We start from the raw sequence: 20,589 nt of genomic DNA on the forward strand, positions 1-20,589 counted from the left end.
GTCCTACATTTCAGTATATTCTACAAGAGATTGGGAACTGCAGAACCACAACCAGAATTTCATCGTTAAAGCAGAAACACCCGTCAGTTCATTTATATTTGCTCATTTACCCCACAGTCTTTTGTGTGCACTATGTATATTATCTTTGTACTTGTACTTGTTTTATCTTTGTACTTGTATTTGATATATGATTGCATCTGTTCACTTTACATACCTTGCTGCTGTATGCAACAGAATTTCCCTCTTGGGTCAATGAATTATGTCTCATTATTTTATTTAAATTTCTAGGTTTACCTAGAAATGGCATGAGCAGATGTGCCACATGACGTCTTGCTCTTTATGCCAAAATCTCCTTTAAGTCGAGTTAATTAAGCATGCAGGACTTTATGGGATGGAAAGCCAATTTACTGTAGTACTGTCAGGGTCCCACAGGACAGTTTTAATAAGGGGAGATTAATTCTTTTGGGCTGCTTTTTAACAGGCAGACATTGATCAGACTCTCAGTATATTTCGCATGTTGAGGTATTGGGCAGAAGCCCTGGTAGCTGGAGCCCTGACAGGCCTAAGAAAGCAGGACAGACTGTTCACCCCTCATCCTGTTCAGCCCCGTGAAAATCAGTGTGAGAGCACCCTGAGACTGCCACGAGCATCTCTCCACATCGCTCTCCGCATCGCTCTCCTTAACATTCAACACTCATACATGCACTCCTGGGCCCGCATTCACAAAGCATTTTATCTTACCACTAACAGTACCCCTGAATTGCACTACAAGTTTTTAACTAAGAGTTTTCCTAAAACCTATTCACAAGGTCTCTGAGAGCAACTTTTAGTTAGGAAAAGAGCCTACTTCGCTATGGCTGATGTCGGTTCTCATGCATGAGCTTGTCTGCAATAACCACAGGGATTGCTTGATGAGAGGCCAGTATGTGCTGGTAAAAATTTACAAACTGCGCAACATCACATGTACATAAATACGGTGGAAACCACTTATAGTGATCATGGTTATACTGATCAACCGCTGGATGAATTAAAAAACTTGGGACAGAATCATTCCTAAAAAACTACTGTTTAAATAATTCACTTATTGAAATGAAGTAGTCTGCTTACAGTAGTTACAGTACTTAAGTAGTCTGGTCTTTTTAAATATGACAACATATGGAAAAATTAAAACATTTTTTTTTTGTTTTTTACTTTACCTTTCGGCGACCCGTCTGATTCTGAATAGCTTCCTGAGGCTAATGCTGCATGGCTGCATGCACGGAAAACATGACGGAAAAAGAAAGCCATTTTCTCTCAATTAAGATTATAGACTCATCAAAGTTAATTTTAAATTGTCAAAGCCAAACCATATTTTATATGCAGTTCTGTATTATAGCATATTTGAATTATACACAATTCAGTAATTTAATTTGTACAATGCTGTAATTTGAAAAGCATCTGAAACAGCTTCACCTTATATTCCATGTCCATTTTCTGAAACCGGTTAATCCCAACTGGGGTCGCGGGGGGGACCAGAGCCTATCACGGGAACAATGGGTGCAGGCAGGAACCAACCCTGAGCAGTCACCAACACACTGCAGGGCCACCTCATATTCATGTACTAAGTATACACTTGTTGGGTGCTAATCTGCCTGAAACAGAAAAAAAAGAAAAAAATCAGTTATACTGTAATTATCATCTGCTTATAGTGATCAGTTCCATCCAAACATATGTGATTACTATAAGCGGTTTACACTGTATATGACTGGGATGTTTTGGTTTGTTGGAGTTACTGCATCCCTCACAAGCTCCACAACAACCCTTATTCTCTCCTGACTGAGGCTGTATCTTTTAAGTAATTCAATGTTCTTTTAATGTTTCCCAGACATTGTCACGTGGATTGACAGCAGCCATTTTGCAACTTAGTGCGTCTCAGTCCTCTCGATCACTCTTTAGTTCTCCCAGATTTAAATGCTACTTTTAGCGCTAAGGGGCTTTGTGAATTGGTCTTAGTCAAAAAACAGGAATCCTACATTTATGACTGACACACCCAATATTTTTTTGCAGTTTCTCCTGAGTTGGCAAGCTACTTTTAGCCTTAAGATGCTTTGTGAATACGGGCCCTGTTTCCTAAAAGCATTTTTACTACTGTTATGTTTTCCAGACTGGTTACTTGCTAGAAGATGTTATCAGAGGTGGATAGTTCAGGTCCAGAAGGTAATAATCCAGACCAAGATTTAGTTTCAACCAACCAGGGGTGGCTTTTCCCAAAGGCTTCGTAATGCTAAGTAGTTCATTATCTAGTACCTAAGACTGATTGTTAATTAGCACGCATTTCCAAAACCCCTTGTAACTGAAGTAGTTTGTTATCTCGTTTATAGGTTTACGAGCTGTCCGACACACTCGTTATTTTCTACGTTGTTCTTTATTTGAACTTTTTCCTACTATCCTGTGACAGGGACACAGAGATCGACCAAAATAGATGTGAAAAACATATTGAAATTCTTTATTGGACAACATAATAATGCTGATGGAACGAGAAGAGGTTAGTTTTGCAATATAAAACTATAATGTTGACTATAAATTAGAGCAAAAGGGGCCTGTTGTTATAACACCTGTGTGCCATTTGAATACATAACAGGCTTGTGCACCGATCAGAACTGACTTGAGAATGACCTTGAAAATCAAATTCAGTTCATAAATCAGTTGAAAACACGGTGCAGAAATGCAGTTCAATTTTGGATATAAGGAAGTAGAATTGAAATGGAATTGATTTAACATGAATTCAGATACATAGTGTAAGTGCGGTTTTAACAATGCAGCTTAATTTTTCAATATGAACTACCTAGCATGTTAACATAAACAGAATACACACTGAATCCTGTCCCACACCCCCCACCATGCGATCAGGAATATTTACAGCAGCAGAAGGTACCCGACAGCTATGGCTCCCTGTTCGAGCACCTGCCTGAAACGTCTGTGCATGTCACTGTTATTCATAATGAATGTCACACCCTAAGTGTCGCCTATAGAGTAAATAATTTAACTGTCATTGTGTGGTCCATGGTGAAAGAGCACTTCATACAGTCATAAAAGTAACACTGTGACAAACCTGTCCATCTGACAGCCCACAGGAAGTGCTACTGCATGCAGACTCCTCACAGGTGGTAACAGACATAAACAGTTAAATATGCAAAAACAGAAACACACAAGGAAAAGGGCTAAGAGGGATGACATAAACCAAATTGTTAGAAAAGGCTAAAACAATTACACAATTATTATATTACAATCATACAAAGTTCGCTTACTAGTACATATGTATGATACATCTGCCATGTTGGAAGTACATCTGTTATGTCATTCTGTTTTGCTAGATTAAATGACATTCATGTGTTGTATGACTGCACTGAATGGAAATGACTTAAATTCTTCTTACTGTCATTTCAACACCTTACAGGGTGTGGCCAACTCAGTTCAAAATCCAATTCATAAATTCTGAACAACTATGATAAGCTACATAATGAGCTAACCAATCAAACTTGCTATGTGTTCAGTTGCATCTTTTAAATTGGGAAGGTGAATCAACCCTTAAGACCAACCATGGCAGAGAGTTATGCAAATCAGCAGAAAACAGCCATTCAGGAAGCCAAGTTGCTTTTGCTGGTGATCATGAACCCCTTGGTCTATCTCAGTAATGAACAATTCATAGAGAGATACAGGCAGGTCTGGGGTGAAATAATGAGCTTCCTTGGTTTGCTGCAGGATAAATTGGACAGAGGAACACAGCAGCATTTTGCCCTCAGTGCACCATGCAGCTTCTGACAGCTCTGCTTCTCTGCCACAGGTGGATTCTTGCAGGCCATAGGTGATCTACATGGCCACATCAAGGCTGCTGTGTCCTGCGACTGTGCATTGATCACGTTTCTGTTACACCGTGCACCCAACTACATACAGTGTCCAGCAGGAAGGGATGCCTTGCATGACACTAAAATTGGTTCTCATGCCATTGCAGGCATACCTGGCATTGTAGGTGCAGTGGATAGAACACTCAACTCTATTCATATTTGCAGCCCTTTGAATCCAACTTGCAACTATCAAAATGGATTCTTGGCACTAGGCCTAAATGTCTAAGTGATCCGCAACCGTCAAGGACATTTTACAGACACATGATGGTTATATTTGGTCTGTTTGCTGGTGGCTGATTATTGTGAGACACCAGGTATCCTCTTAGCGAATACCTGCTGCCTCTAGTGGTGAATCGCCAAACCATGGCTGAGGAGAGGTATGACACCACATGCCGAAGCACACGCACGGCTTTGGGCATGTAAAAGATGTCATTCTGATGCCTCATTTTCAGAAAAAAATGGTAAAAATTTGTACCTTTGCTTGTCAATGGGGCTGCACCCCCAAGGGTCTGCCAATTGTACCGTTAGCTGTAGATATTTGTACATTTTAAGGCACAGAAATGTAGTCATTATTTTATTAAAATATCTAATTTTTATATGATATATAATTTTGACTGCCTTCCACATTAAGCTGTGTTAAGGCTTCTTTTGAGCTGTTATTTCCTTTTCCTGTTGCTGCTCGCCAAGGAAGCAACATCGCATTTTGAGCCTTTTTTATATTTGAAACAAATAGGTTGTTTTATTGTGGATGCTTTGGTGTGTTGTTATCCATTTTTCTAATTAGTTTTTTTTTTTACATCTGCCTATGTCTGGTGTAACAATCATGTAACGTATTTCACCACTGAAATACATGGAATCGACGTTCCTGTTATCAACAGTCTGTGCTTTTTAAGTATTACTTAAAATTTGTTCGTTAATTCTGAAATAACGATGGGTTTTGGGAAATGCACATAGGCCTCACTCATTCTTTACCTACATTGTTCTTCATCTTGTTCGTTATTCACTAAGATCAGTCACTTTCGGGAAAGCCACCCCTGGTTGGTTGAAATATATTCTTGGCCTGCATAGTTCTGGACCTGAACTATCCACCTCTGGATATAATGTTGTCTTACATTACTGTTTGTTCCATATTTGCCAGTTACAGATCTGAGTAGATTTAGATTTAGTTCTAAGAGAAAAGGCCATTTCCTTAAAGTTTACAGTTTCCTCTTTTGTATTCCCCTGACTTCTCCACATGGACACCTGTGCTCTTCTGAGGAAAGCTGACTAAGTGGAGCAGCATCAGTCTCCTGCTGAGCTTTACTCACTGCTGCATCCTGACTTGTGTTGTACTCTCTAGTTCTAAGCACAATGCGTATTTGAAGTCCTTGTTCACTTCCTAATGCAGCAGAGAGCAATTCAGCAGCATGACTTTTTCAGTATCTCTCATCTGCTGAGGATGGAGCCTGACATGACCCGCTCTCCCCTGATACCCACAGGATCTCCGACGCAGACCCTGAGATCGCTGTCCCCGGTCCCCATACGCACATCTCCACAGAAGGTTTGCTCGGTTCCTGCTGTCTTCTGACTGCCCTCCTCAAACCATCTATCCATCCATTCTCTGTAACTGCTTGTCCTATTCAGGGTCGTGGGGGGTCCAGAGCCTATACCAGAGGATATGGGTGCAAGGCAGGGAATGACCCTGGATTGGGCACACTCACACACCAGTCACTCACACACGCACTATGGGAAATTTGGTATCTCCAATTAGCCTCAGCATGTTTTTGGACTGCGAGGGGAAATAGGAGAACCTAGAGGAAACCCTGTGATGACACAGCGAGAACATGCAAACTCCACCCTCCACACATGGAACCCTGGTCCTGGAGGTGTGAAGTGACAGTGCTCACCACCCCCACCCCTCCTAAACCAAAGCTACCATTACCCATACTCACTCTGAGGACTACCTTGAAATGCCCCCCGTCCACCCCTAGCTTCTGTATAGGTGATGGATACCCCAGGGCTCTTGCTTTCGAGGGCCTCTGGGCCTTCACCCCCACCTCCCACCACAGCTGAGGCCAGCGTCAGTAAGTTCCACTGCCTCACGTTGTACCTCTAAGTGGTAGCACCTGTGCATGAATGGGCACATATGTCTGTCACTTAGGCTCAGCGCATCACAGGCATGGGCAGCAGTGCATGAAAAATGCGATTCTGTTACAATACAGAGTGAACTGCGGGGCTGTTACTTTGTATATATTCATGAAAAACACCTTCTGCATGGGTTATTTTATTATGAAATACATACAAAACATCACCACACACAGCCGAAACACAAAATAAAAAAAGACAAGATTTGAAAGTATTTGAAGTGCATCAGAATTCAAATGTTCAAGGTACAAACAAGGTGATGTGCCTGTAATTTGCTGCTAAGCATTTTGGGGCGTGAAGAGGCTGTGAAGAGCACTTAAGGTTTTGTGGAGACAGGGATCATTGTACCCATTCTGAACTTTTTTGGATCCAATCCTGCTCTGATCTCACACAATGGAGCCCCCCTATCCAGTGCCGCAGAGTCCTGTTTAATCCTGCCGTTCTGTTGATTCCCCTGGAATTTCTCAGACAGTTGGGTCCCCCCATCTTTCCTGCCATATTGTCAATTCCCCTGGAATTTCACAGAATTCCTTCAGAATTTCACGGACAGTCGGTTCCCCTGTCCAGTGCCACAGAGTCCCGTTAATCCTGCCCTTCTGTTGATTCCCCTGGAATTTCTCAGAGAGTCAGGTCCCCCTGTCCAGTGCCACAGAGTCCCGTCAATCCTGCCGTTCTGTCGAATCCCCTGGAATTTCTCAGAGAGTCAGGTCCCCCTGTCCAGTGCCGCAGAGTCCTGTTAATCCTGCCGTTCTGTCGATTCCCCTGGAATTTCATGGACAGTCGGTTCCCCTGTCCAGCCCAGCAGAGTCCTCTTAATCCTGCCCTTCTGTTGATTCCCCTGGAATTTCTCAGAGAGTCAGGTCCCCCTGTCCAGTGCCACAGAGTCCCGTCAATCCTGCCGTTCTGTTGATTCCCCTGGAATTTCTCAGAGAGTCAGGTCCCCCTGTCCAGTGCCGCAGAGTCCCGTTAATTCCACCCTTCAGTTGATTCCCCAAGACTTTTTTCCCCCAGGGTGCACATCGATTTCCGATGCCAGTTCCTTCCTGTCATGTAATGCCACAAATTAGCCGTCTATTCCACAACACACCAGAGGGCACGCTAAAGCTTTTTAACTGTTCTGTAAAAGACTAAACTGATTGAACTGGCAGCATGAGTTTAACTATAAATACTTGGGAAAACAGCTCTTAGCTGAGTGGTATTTCATTTAAGCTAGCTTCCTGATGATAGCCCGAGTTCACAGAGAGGATAGAAAGGCCTGTTTGTGCTAATGTGTGTATGGGTCTATCAGTGGTGGCTTCCCAGAAGCCTGCCTCGGGTAAGCAACGGAGACCATGGTTGGGCATGCTTCCCGGCAGATGGCTAATGGCCTCGCTCCAAGGCCCTGCTCCAAGGCCTCGCCTGTGTGCCGCGAAGCACACATGGCTAACTGAGTGTGCTCAGCATGATGGGCTATGGTGTGGCGCAGGGCAGTCACCCACGTGGTTGTTGTAAAGATGGGGAGAAAATGAATGATTCCTGAAGCAGGCCTGTGTTCTACATCCATGTTTCCTATGTGTCTGCGTTTCACATTTAAGAGCGTCCAATTTGTAACTGCAAATACGGGGCATCGACCCTCTGACGGGATGGGTGTCTGTATTGTGTTGCATGAGGGACTGACCATAACAGGGATCCTAGGTTGGACTCATACAATTCCCCCCTGATAGGCACTAGGCAGCCCAGTCAAAGCTACCCCCCGATTGTTGAAATGTACTGGACTCCCCCCCCCCCCCCCCCCACATACACACCGAAATTTATTTCTGGTTGCAAGCCAGAATTACCATATAGCCCCTCCCCCCCAACGAGAATTTTTTGGCTTAGTGTCGCTGATTTGGACCTTGGGGAAAATGATAGAGAGAGCCAGGGATAGAGTCATTATAAATGCTTGTTGAAAATGGAAAAAAGCATTAAGCCTGACTGTAACACATGGGGACAGATGGAAAGGTTGGGAACAGCTGGATTACATTCTGGGTCAACTTTGAGGGTTTGATATGGACCAAAAGATGTATAGTCTTTATATAATTTTTAACCTACATAGGGGCCACAGATAAAAATGAAATTTTAAGATTCTAATTTACAATTAAGTGGTAACGGATTTATTGATTAACGTGCTTCTCTATAACTATGACAACAATTAAATGTGACCTCGTCCACCAACGGGCACTTCTAACTGGCTATAATTGGACATTTGCTGATTCATGCATTCATTCAGTCAACATGATCAAATTAAGCACAAGACAAATGTTACCACAATGGAAATATTGACTCTGCACTCTTAAGTCCTCACCCTTGATCTATACCATCTAATTTGAGCCTCATGTTGTATTTTTAGGCTCCAGGATGAAATGTTGGATAATAAACCCTAAGTGAGGCCTGGCCATATTTACTTTGCTCTCTCTTGCCCCCTCCTGGGCTTCTAAGTGTCTAATTCCAGTCCCTCTACTGACTCCATCCACAGAGTTCCGTGCCCCCCTTCACGCCATCGCCGACTGAGTGCCAGTCGGGCGGGCTGGTGTCCAATTCGCCAGCGCTGTCAGGAAGCTACAGCAGTGGCATATCTTCGCTGAGCCGCTGCAGTATGTCGGATGCTTCGGGCCTGGAGGCCCCGCCCCCCGGGGAGCTAGCCCTACCCAGCATGCTCACTGCCTCTGCGTCGGGAGGCTCCGACGAGCTCCTGCGGCGTGACAGCAAGACACCGCCACCATACAGTGTTTATGAGCGCACCAACCCTCGGCGCCTCGTGCCTCTCCCCCACGGCCTGTCTGTCCTGCCCGGGGTGGATCCTCCTGCCCTCCCACCCAAGCCCAGTCAGATCCGGGGCACCAAGCTGGACTTGGATCCCCGAAGGGCTGAGCAGGTGCCTCGGCCCAGACCGCTGCCCAGGAAGGTGTCGCAGCTATAGCGGCATCTGCTGGTGCCAGCGGCTTATTTTGCACTTAGATTGTGTGTGTTTTTTTTTTTTTTGTAATCCCAAGACTGCAAACAAAATATGAAAACAGATTTTTAAATAGTTGTGATTATTTTTTTTTTATTATTATTTCTTTGGTGACATTCAGTCCAATTCAACATTCAGTACCTTTAGGACTCAAGCCCAAATATAAAACTTAGGGAAAAAACTGTTGAAATTGCATACATTAAATTAATAAATATTTTTGATAGATGTATAGATAAAATACATGTATATATTGATTAAAAGAAAACTTTGTTTTGCCTTAAATGTAAAATCTTGCTGTTCTTGAGGGCCTGCAGAAAATTCCTTAAGTCTTTACTGTTATGATTCACAAAGAAGTGCTGGATGGCTCTAGCTTGTTTTTTTTCCCCAGAATAGCTGAATATCTACCCATCCGTTTGCCGGAACATTATATGTGCCATATGAAAGACCGATGGGATTTTCAGAGTAATGTACCAAAGGAATATATAAACTCTTTTATATAACTGGAAGATTAGAAACTAGGAAACTGACACTGCTTGAGGTAGCAGTGAACTTCTGTTTGCGTCGATTTTGCAAAATCAAGGCTGATTTTCTGGCTGCATGAGGCTGGGTAAAACAGTATTGTCCAGTAGTAGGATTCCTTCTAAATGTGCCGAGGTAGAAAGCATAAGACTCAGAAAGCTTGGCTAGCTTCTCACTACTCTGCCAATAGCAGAGTAATCATCTTATGGTCAGTGGGGGCAATAGCAAATGTGGGGTGTGAGAAGGTATCGATGAGATTGTTCATTTTTTGTGCTAAGGTCCTAGATTGGCAAAGCACTTGCACGAGGGGGTCCTATTCCAACAACCACAAAATTAATATATTCCACTGGCAAAGGGTTTGTCAACCTTGTCCGCAGAGAGATATCAAGCTACGTGTTTGTATAGCCGAATATTTTTTGGGCAGTTTCTCTAAATAGTTTGGCACCGAGGCAGTGCCACTGACTGGGTGTGCAGTAAGCTGTCCGTGTTATAGTATCCAGAGGCTCACGGGGAAAACACAGGTGGCTGGGAAGTGTTTTAGGAAAACATTGTTTTGTAAAACGTTTGTGGGAAATATCGATTGTCTCTTTGCGTGGTTTTTGACTATTCAACCACAGTATTCATTGTAACTTTAACATTTTTGTATTTTTTTGTGAATTTGGGATTAAATATATTTACATGAATTGCTACTTCTGAAAATGTAAATTACATTCATGAGACTGTTGTAAGTATACCAAATAGGTTGTTGAATACCACTATTGTACATATGTGTTTTTAACAAGATGTAGCTATACGAATTTGCAGCTTTGAATGTTCCAAGAAGAATTATAATTATAAATGTTTAATATCTATGTTTAGTGACTGTAGAGAGAGTACATTGATTCATAACGCACTCAAATAACCTGTTGAATAAAACACACTTGGAAGACAGTTTTGCATAAGACTGACATAGTGGTATATTTTATGTATGAAAACATTGTCAGTCTCTTTCCGAAATTATGACATTTTATTGTCCACTCTATGATTTAACTGCACTTTATTCATATTGTAGAGAATGTGATAGTTTTCTTTGTTCAGCATTTGGACTGATCTCAAAGGATATTCCGTTTTACCCTAATATGATGCGTTTAGTTAATGACAGACGAATAAAGTACAATATTTGTGTGTTTCGTAATCATGTTCTTGATGCAACATGCCTTTAAACGAATACATCGGGCATACATTATCAGCACAAAAATAAAATCCTTGAATTTAATGCAACTGTATGTCACTGTGTTTGATTTCAAACTGGATGTAGAAGAATGGTAGGTGAATGTAGTTTTACTTAGAAACCTTGCTTCAACCGACATCTAGCCCATATCGCTTGGATTTCTATTTTACCATTTGCAGAACTACATATTTATGAGGGGTTTTCTGCCATGTTCAAACATCCAAATTCAGTCTGCCACCATCTGAACACTAGTCATCCTATTGTTCCTCGGCCCAGTAATAAAAGACGACAATTTCAGGGCTTTAAAGGTGATGTAACCTTGACATAAATGCTTGACATAAAATGTTAAGTACTGAATTGTACTGACTGCTGACACCTTGCCCCCATCTTCTCCAGGGCATGCCTCAGCACAAGTACATCTTCTACAAGTCTAAATCCACGATTGTTTTGGTCGATATATTTTTTTTTATAAAGCTTTAACGATCAACTGAGCAGGCTACCTGGTCACCTTGGTCCTGAGCAGCCGTTTTTATTCAGCATACATTTCGCTTTGTCTGCACATTTACTGCCAGCTCCCCGATGCGATGATCTTTGTATAACGGCGATGCATGAGCAAAGCGTTTATAATGATTTCTCCCCTGTGCTGCGGGGCTTTTACGCGCATGGCCGCCGATTGCCTTGCAGTGAGATGAATTCGCCTACAATAAACTCTCGGGCAGTGCATCCCACTTTCACTCAGCCCACTAAATATCCTCCAACTTCCTTAATCGTTTTAACCTAAATGTAAATAGTTAGTGTTCTAATCAAAAGGGACATTTTTCTGCTTTGCGAATGAACTTACAGATTAATTTGCGGCGTACTCGTTTAAATGTTTTAGCACCGTTCAAACCCTCCTCTTTGACACCTATAATCTCGGTTTTCGCATTTGATTACTGTGAAGTTCAATTTTTCAAGGAAATGACTTTGGGATGAGGAGCGCTGCTCCACCCGGCTTCTCGCGCAGCATAAGCAGAAAGCGCAACGCCGCACAGCTTTCAACAGCACCGGTACACTCGCTGTATATATGTTTAAGGAGCTGGAAAATTAACGCCAAATGGTTTATTGTACTACGTGTAATAGTTAATCTAGGTTAAAGTTAGTAGACAGCAAAACTAAAGGCAGTTTAACTTTCGTTGGCGAGGGCGAAGCGGGCCACAGATTGGACACGCTGGGGGAACATCCGGGGCGCTTTAGGACCCAGCGGGCATCCAGCGTGAAGCTCACCCCAAGAACGTGGGAGCGCGTAAGGCGCACTGCTGGTAAGTGAAACGACCTCCCAAGTAAGGGCTGTCCGCGATGGAGTGCTGGCGGGCGGTGTGCTAAAGAGCGAAGGAGGCCATGACGGCCCCTTTTACCGGGCAGATGTGGTGTTGGCCGCGAACACATGAGACTGTAACGTCCATGTGTCCTGTCCACTTAGTTGCGGTCTGTACATGTGCACACTGAGCGGAAAGTCCGGGGACCCGCTGTGCCGTACCTAGTGTTTTATAGTTTATTCATACGTTGTTTTCAGTTGTATTGGTTTCGGTTTCGAAACCGCGTGTATTTATGTGTTTCGGTGAGTTGTGTCCTTGATGTAGGCCGAAACATTCAAAGCAGCCGGCAACTTCACTGTGGTTAGTCAGGTTTCGCAGCTATAACAATGTGGTAGTTTAAGTGCTTTAAGAAGTATAATGGTGTGGGTCATTTATCCAAGGCGATTTTATCGGCACAACTATAGCTTGAACTTTACGTTTGTTTACTGCCATATTTTTTAACTTCAGTGAGATGTATGACAGGCGTGTCATAGTTTCAGAACGCGTAATTATTAACATTCTTATTTTAAAGAGAACCGTTTAAAGTGCTTTTCACCCGTTTAAATTCAGCTTCAGTGGAAACCCCGCCCCGGTCACGTGCCTGTTGGGTTGCCCTGTTTTCTGATTGGCTGTATGGCTACCACGTGTTCTCATGTCCGCAGTTCAAGCTACCGTGTTAAATGCTGCTGCAGGCAAGTGGTGCGAATGTATTAATGTCCTTTTTGTGCCTTGCCCGCGTTTCGACTAATGGTATAGCACCATTACCCACATTTAGATTGAATTAAAAATGTTAGCCATGAGAAGTAGCCTGCAGTAAATGAGAGGTCCTACCTTTCCTTTCGCATAAACACTTGCTTGGCTGTCATAGTTTTGCATATTCATGACTTCGCAAAATATTGACACGTTAATATTTTTTATTTGAATTTTCAGTCTCAGAAAAAATAGAATTTAGTTGCTGGCACTTGTCTCAGATCCATTTTTATGGATAATACCGTCAGAATTCGAAGGCTTTCAAAATTACAACACAAGTACCCAAAATTCAAGCACTTACGGCTTTTTTTAACGAATGGAATATTAATGCACTCGTAGCCTTCAAAACTATTTCAGCGTTGTTTTAAATCTGTTGTTTTAAATAGTTAGCTTTTAAAATAATAAAATGTATAATTTCTTTGTGGAGATCAATAAAGTACAGTGTCATCTCTGTCATATAAAAATTAAGCTACGTGTGTTGGTGTATCTAAATGGTGTAGTGTGTGAATCTGCCCCTTACAGCGGAGTGCTTTCTCATCCAGGGTGTTTAGTGCCTCTTGCCTTGTGCTGGACAGACCATGATGGTTGTATGCGTGGGTGAATGGGGCTATACACACGTCACTTAGACACATGCATCTGTCTGTACTTCATGCTGCAGCCTCGGTACTGAGTTCTTATGGAATTGAACACACTGAAATGTGGCTATTAAATGCTCCTTTTGAATCAGATCCGCAAACCTTTTTGCGTTTTCATTAGTGATGCACCGATACGGAAATGTCCAAATTTGACACCAATACTGATTCTTTTGGTGGTTCTACTTCAATAAGTTTGAAGATACACTACTCCTGAATAAATAACCAACCAACCAAAAATATGAAAAAGTATTTTTTTAAGAAAACACCAAATCTGGCATACAACAAGAGCACTAATTAATATATATATATATATATATATATATATATATATATATATATATATATATATATATATATATATATATATATATATAAATAAAACCAGAGATGCTCGTATACTACCAGTCAGAAGTTTTTGCACACAGATTTTCTACATTTCCTGATTAATCGCTTAACATTTAAGAAAAATACACTCAATATTCTTTGCTAACAAATACATTTACAGTATGTTCACCGTTCGAGTACCTTTATTATCAAGAAAATGCCATCTTCGATTCATCAAAGTAACCTCCTGTAGCAGTTACAACAACAGTGAAAATTCGAGGTATTCTTTCTACAATCGACATCAAATACTGCCCAGTTTCATGGGATGAAACAGTTAACTAGAGCATTTAAAGCTAAAAGACAACCTAGAATTTGACTATGACATCACCACAGTTAATAGCATGTCAGACATGCACTGTTACGTACTCTTTCCGCGTTATGAAGGAAACTTGTTTTATTTGGCTTAATTTTCATTGATAGTTGTTCACTCAACTTTCCAGTGCTAACAGGAATAAAAACATGCAGTTTATAAAATAAATTGAAAAGTGGTGAAAACCTGTGGTGTGCAAAAACTGGTAGTGTAACTGGTACATAACTACCCATTAACAGCGTAATAAAAGCGATACGTGCCGCAATCGATTGTTATAATGGCGCAAATGAGTACGTATTTTATGTTGATTTGCGCTGTTATGACTAGGAATTACCGTGTATTTTAACCTCTTTACCGCAAATGAAGTTCGAATTAGCATATGAAGGTTAAAATGCACGGTCATTTCTTGTCGTCATAGCGCAAATGCATATAAAATAAGTATGATGAGTAAGGTGAATGCGTACTTGCGTACCAATTATATGCGTCCTTTTTTGTAGCTGTATACATTTTATATTTGTATAACTTTTATAACAAAGAGGGTCTGATCATCAAGTGTGATAAACTCCGTAATTTAGATTTTAGTCTGCTGTTTATTCAATTTGTTCTGAATGTTCTGAAGGACAATTTTAAGGTAATTTAAGCAATAATGCAGCACTGAAGTAAATAAACAATTAGTTCAATTATATATATATATATTGTGATAATTATCAGTGCATTTGGTATGAAAAAAATATAAAATATTTTGTCATATCACACAGCCATAGTCGATAATGTCCAGATAAGCTGTAAATTAACTCAAGTGGGAACACTTGATTAATTTATGAGTATTTGGAAGTTATCACTAGTTATCAGTGATATGCAAACTGGTAAAAATGTGGGTAGTTCTGCACGTTAGTAGTTCTGCCAAAATGCCAGTACTGTGTAACAGAATCCAAATGGCTGAATTCTCTCTCACCTTGGGTGTATTTTTTAGATCTCTGGCCTGACAGAAGTCTGCAGTAGTTTTCACTGTCGAAAACATGAAAACTGTACATCTCTCCACATGGAGATCTCATCTTCGTCTGCTATACCTGGTCATTTCAATAGGGAATAATTAAAAAAGAAAAGTGTGTGTCCTTTGGTTATAGTTCATCAATTTGTTGTTTTTTTTTATTTGTTTGACTTCCCTAGCTTATGGAGATTCTCAGAACATGCATCTTAGCTGCGTCTGGGTAGTTGCTATGAAGCTGGAAACTATTCTTAAAAAAAAAAAAAAACAGGCAGACCTATGCAAAAGCTGTACATTTGCCATTACTGGACAGGCTTGAAAAATCTGCTCTGTAAGATATACTGCAGCTGCTGAATGTCTGAGATTGGAACCCTGTTGAATTCCTTTCCCTCATCCTGCCACCACTGTGTGGCATCCAGTAGGGAGCATCGTTGAGGTCAAGCATAGGTTAATTGGCTGCTCACCTTTTTCCAATGTCTCGTACTCTGAAATTGGTGCTATACCCAGAAGGGTGTCTCATATTTCCACTCAGGGTATGAAAATCAGGGATATGAATGAAATGTAGATGAGGGCTGTTATGTTGGTCACCAATGGGATTTAAATAACATAGTCATTTGTGTTAGCGGTAGGCTAATCATGGAGTCAACCTCGCAATCTCAAAAGGATTTTCTCTGAGATGTTCTAACCTGATATTATTTTGACAGCAGCCTTTTCCCTGAATACCAAAGTTTATTAAAATCTGGGCTCAATCAATAAGACCGTGACCTATGTTGACACTGAGACGTCACTTAGAGCTTCCATTAACAGACTAAACGAGGAATTTGCTAGCCTACATTTACTGCTTTGCGTCAAGGTGCAGTGTGGGCATGACCTGTCTGACCTTGCTTAGCCCAAGAAGGTAGAGCTTCCTGTGAAGGCGAGTATGTGTGTGACCATTATGGCAGCCAAGTGAATTAGCCCTGCAACTGAATCCGGTTGAACTATACTGCCGTGATAAAGAAGGGAATTGCTGTCGTGTCTTTCAGATGAAAGCTCATCTCTAGGGAGGTCTAACAGATTAACGCTGAATATTGCATTGAATTAGAACATCGAAGGGCAAAACATTATTATTAATTTAAATCAAACGAGAGGCAGATTAATTGGCTTTACTCTCTCCAGTCCCTTTATTTTTCCTTTTAGCCAGTGCAATAGTTTAAACCAGATGGAAACAAAGTTTGACTCGTTTGATCATTTCTTTTTTATACTGGCGGCTGAAGTCTTTGTTCACTATAAACCCAATATTGTCAATTTGTGTCACAAATGATTTCAGGTCTTTCTGTCTCTCTCTGTATCTCTTCTTCATGGAAAAATGACCTCTCTCTTGTATTTAGTTATGGAACTGTTTGTAGTTCATGATTAAAAGGTGTCGTTACTTCAAGTTGACACGTGAGGGGAAGACGTCAGCCGGTTACACACTCAGCAGTTTCTGGGGCGTACAGAGAGTCTGAGGTCTGTTGTTACTGAAAACTCCCCTGCTTCAAACCGTTGCCTTGTTGGCCTTCCGTCAGCCTTCTTAGGGCGGGGAAGGCAATGTGCTCTGTTCTCTGATGCGTAAGGTGTACTCTTGTCTTCCTGTCTGCTGACCTTCTTGACTGCTAATTGACATAGGCATGCAGGTGATGTAGTGCTTAGGAGAAAGTTGCTGTTTCTGAACCAGATTGAATTTGTGATTTTAAATATTGGATACACTGTTAAATAAATTAGCAAATGCACAAAACCCTAGGGCTGCACAATTAATCATAAAAAAAAGCTTGGTTCATACCTCTACGCGATCTTATTTCAAAATGACAATGGTTGTGTTACATCAGCTGGATAAAAACAAGTGGTCCTACTTTTCTCCAGAGAGGCTCGAGCGTCCTGTAATTCTGCATTCTCTTTAAAGGGTTCTTTTGTACTGCACCAGATACCTTAAAATACCAAAAGTACGGCACTTTAAGGTCTTGGTTTTCCACTGGTGTGACAACTGGTACCAGCACTGAATGACATCACAACGCAAGGCAGCGTATTTCGTACTGAATTTGAAAAATGGCTGTAGTATGTTAAAGGGCTAATATGCGAAATTAATACCAGCACCCCATGTTCTGCATGTGCAATTCTTACAGCATTAGTCAGCTAGATTAAGATGAGCAAATTCCTTTTGCATCAGCGCTGCATGCGTTGAAAACAATCAGAATCATTTTCATCCTTGCAGTTTAAATTACTAGATGGGTTTGTGAGAAATTTATTCTCCTTAACTTTTTGTTTTATGAATACCTCAGTAGTTTGCAAGTGTTTTCAAGATGGCAGTTGTATTGCATTTCAGAGGCAGACTTTCTGCATAACCAGTCGACAAGGAAAGCGTTTCAAGTCACACCCCAAAGTACTGAAGTACGAAAAAAAGTACCTCAGTGCCATTTTTGGTATGGCTGTTTTGGTTACCATTTTTCAATGGCCAGTTAAATGGCATTCCTTTTCTGTTGTCAGAAGCCGATATGCCAGTCCTTTCACACAGTTCACATTGCCTCTAGCAAAGCAGCATTCAGTCAGATATAATCTTCGGGTAGGCTTAATAGTCGGGTAGGTTTGGCGACTTGGAAAGCAAACTGCTTAACAACATGGAGACGAAACTAATAATTTCAGTGTTCCAGTATCCTGAATTATTTAACATCACCTTAAAATCATATTGAGACTGAGCTCAGAAAATTTCTGCTTGGAAGTGCATAAGTGCAGAGACAAGGATAGCAGGATGGTTTTAGTAAGCATATTTAGCTAATGAAACTAAAGTAAACACACTTCGATCCAACAGCATGAGCTTTTGTTGTGTTAACCAATAATGTAACTCATTTTGTTTTGAAGCGAAAAACACTTTACAATCACACTTTATGGTAAGCGCCCTTTCATGACATGGTATTCACCCATCCAGCGCCTTTTGCAAGTATGCATGGCTGAAAGTGGGCGTGGCTTGACATGGGCGTGGCTTACTCCCTAACCTGTCAGTGGTAGATTCAAGGCCTCAGCCTTTACTTAGCTGCAGTGCTTTGTGCTGGCCTTGATGGGGCCTTCACTTGATGCTCAGGTTGGCTTCTTTGTGCTTGTGAGAGCTGCTTTTTATCTGAAGTGGGGAAGAGCCTCACTCCAGCTGTCTGGGGTCTCACAGAACTGGGTCTCTCATGTCCTGAGGGGTGTGTTGAACAGCCTGCTGGGGTCTCTCGGGTTGGGGAGGAGGAACCATGGGTTGGGGAGGAGGAACCATGGCTTGAGGGTGGACAGTAAGGTGTCCTCTTGATTTTAAAGGCTATATGCTTGGGGTAGTAACAGCTGCAGAGCTGGGGGGTTCGGGGGGAGGGTAAGACGGTGCTGCACAAATATTTAATTTTAAAGGGTTGAGGTGCTTTATATGCTTTGAAGTGCAAATTCTTGGACTGCGACTTTATAGTTTTAGGAGCCGCCGACCTGTTCTGGCACATTGCCAGGGCTTCTATGGAGAGTTTTTATTTCTATTACCTTTTACAATATATTTAATGAGGCCTTAATCAGAAACAATCAGAAGAGGCTATTCTAAGCTCTTTGTTTTCGTATTTCTTGCCCACATGTCCACTGTGATTATTTTTAAAATAAGCTTTTTCCTTTCTTTCTCCAGTGGAGCAAGTGATGCTGAGGGTACTTTCAATGAAAGCACAGGCATGTGCTTTGATTATTTATTTATTTATTTGGTGTGATTACAGTGAATTTTAATTAAAATGCATAGAAGTGCTGATATTGGCTCCACATTAAAGAAGTGCCCTGAATTTCAGGGACTGACTCCAGAGATTCCAGGTTTTTTTCCCTTTGCAGGGAAGGACGCTGTCCTTCTGTCCCAGATGGACGAGGGTGGTAGGCGGCCCCTGGCCGGGATGCTGTCCTCACTGCCCTCCGTCTCCTTATGCTAAGTAGTGAGATCGGTTATCCTGTATTCTGATTGGCTGTATTACCACAGTCTGGTTTGGCGCTCAGAGGGCCGGCTGGTTAGCGCCCCCTGCTGGCAGAATCAGCATGGGGCACACTGTAGACCACGAGCCTCTCGCGCAGGTCTGCGGTTCATCCCATCTGTCTTCATCTGCAAGCTGCACCCCATGAAACCAACGCTAATGGAGACCCACCAAGTGCCAGCTGCTCTCCTCCTTTCCCAGTAATCTCCACCAACCGCGCGCAGTGGAGGCTGTCGTGTGACTCATCGGCCTTTTTCACCCCCCACCTTCTCCTTTCTCTTTCTCTTTCTGCGGTTGTGTCCTATCCTACATTTTTATTACCTTTCCATCTTTGATGCCAACACCCTTCCTGTCAAACAGCTGTCCAGAACAGTGTCCATCCATCTTCAAACTGCTAACCCTGGTCAGGGTCATAGGGTGACCTGGACTCTGTCCCAGGCACCAGAAGCCTGGTATGCGCCCTGAGCAGGCTGAGAGTCCATTGTTGGACACACACACAGTCCCAATCCTAATCTCTGGTTGATTTAAATTAGCCTAACTAATAGACTGCAGAAGGAAACTGGACTCCCCAGATGAAACCCACACATGCCGAATAGAAAGCAAAGTCCACACTAGACATACACCGGTTTCCAAGTGATATCTGCCAATTCCGATTTTTGCCAATTCCGATTTTCTTTCTAAGAACTATAATGGACAGCAAATACAGTGCTCTCCACAATTATTGGCCCTTGTAAAGATTTGTGAAACGGGTTAGAAAAAACCCACCTTTTGGTGAAGCGGCTTCATGTCACACTGAAAAATTAAGAAATAATTATCTTTGCAAAAACACACGAGCCACGATTATTGGCAGCCCTGGAAATTATAGTGAACACAATGTAACTGAAGCATGTTTCCCCTGTAAATTTGTACATTTTTGAGTTGTGTGGAGTGACTAGGAACCTTCAAGCTGTAATGCATGAATTCCTGGTTAACAGGGATACAAACATGAGGTACCTTTAGTCATCCATCAACCTGAGAAAGAGAGGAGAACATACAAACCAAATGAGGGAGAAGTGTGTTGATCTTCATAAGTCAGGGACTGGGTATTAGACTATCCCTGCCGGCCCCTGGAGGATGGGCTCCCCCTTTGAGTCTGGTCCCTCCCAAGGTTTCTTCCTTCTTGGGAGTTTTTCCTTGCCACTGTCGCCTTTGGCTTGTTCACTGGGGGCTTTGGGTGGGGATGCTGTAAAGCGCTTTGAGACAATGTAATGTTGTGATAATGCGCTATACAAAAATAAATTTGTTTGTTGTTGTTGTATTAAAAAATAGCTACTCGCCTTAAAATGCCCATTTCTACTGTTAGGGCAATAATAAAGGTGAACAAGAACTGGAAAGAGGACCCAAGTTTATTTTCCCTCCCACATACAGTGAAGAGGATCATAAGAGAGGCACAAAAATCCCCAAGGATGACTGTTGGTGAATTACAAGACCAAGCAAAATCTTGAGGTTGCCACG

General features: G+C 41.9%; 2 protein-coding genes across 5 annotated transcripts in view; both read left to right on the forward strand.

The window, feature by feature from the left end:
• LOC125714467 (dedicator of cytokinesis protein 4-like) overlaps positions 1 to 10,758 on the forward strand; it is a 99,330-nt gene extending 88,572 nt beyond the window's left edge. For 2 of the 3 annotated variants that reach the window (XM_048985151.1, XM_048985233.1), the window contains 2 exons: positions 5,363 to 5,424; positions 8,503 to 10,758. In XM_048985151.1, coding sequence (XP_048841108.1) covers positions 5,363 to 5,424; positions 8,503 to 8,946 — 506 coding nt within the window. In that variant the 3' untranslated portion in view covers positions 8,947 to 10,758. Of the gene's footprint in view, positions 1 to 5,362; positions 6,716 to 6,945; positions 7,767 to 8,502 lie in introns of those variants that run through there. The other variant, XR_007383788.1, reaches the window with a different exon arrangement.
• A 749-nt stretch (positions 10,759 to 11,507) lies between these two features.
• The window catches only part of immp2l (inner mitochondrial membrane peptidase subunit 2), a 147,952-nt gene continuing 138,870 nt past the window's right edge, over positions 11,508 to 20,589 (forward strand). The window contains exon 1 of one of the 2 annotated variants that reach the window (XM_048985735.1): positions 11,508 to 12,006. The gene's annotated coding sequence lies outside the window, so the exon portion shown is untranslated. The remainder of the gene's footprint in view (positions 12,007 to 20,589) is intronic. The other variant, XM_048985649.1, reaches the window with a different exon arrangement.

Source organism: Brienomyrus brachyistius, chromosome 1, assembly GCF_023856365.1.
Source record: "Brienomyrus brachyistius isolate T26 chromosome 1, BBRACH_0.4, whole genome shotgun sequence".
In the NCBI taxonomy this organism is placed as follows: domain Eukaryota; kingdom Metazoa; phylum Chordata; class Actinopteri; order Osteoglossiformes; family Mormyridae; genus Brienomyrus; species Brienomyrus brachyistius.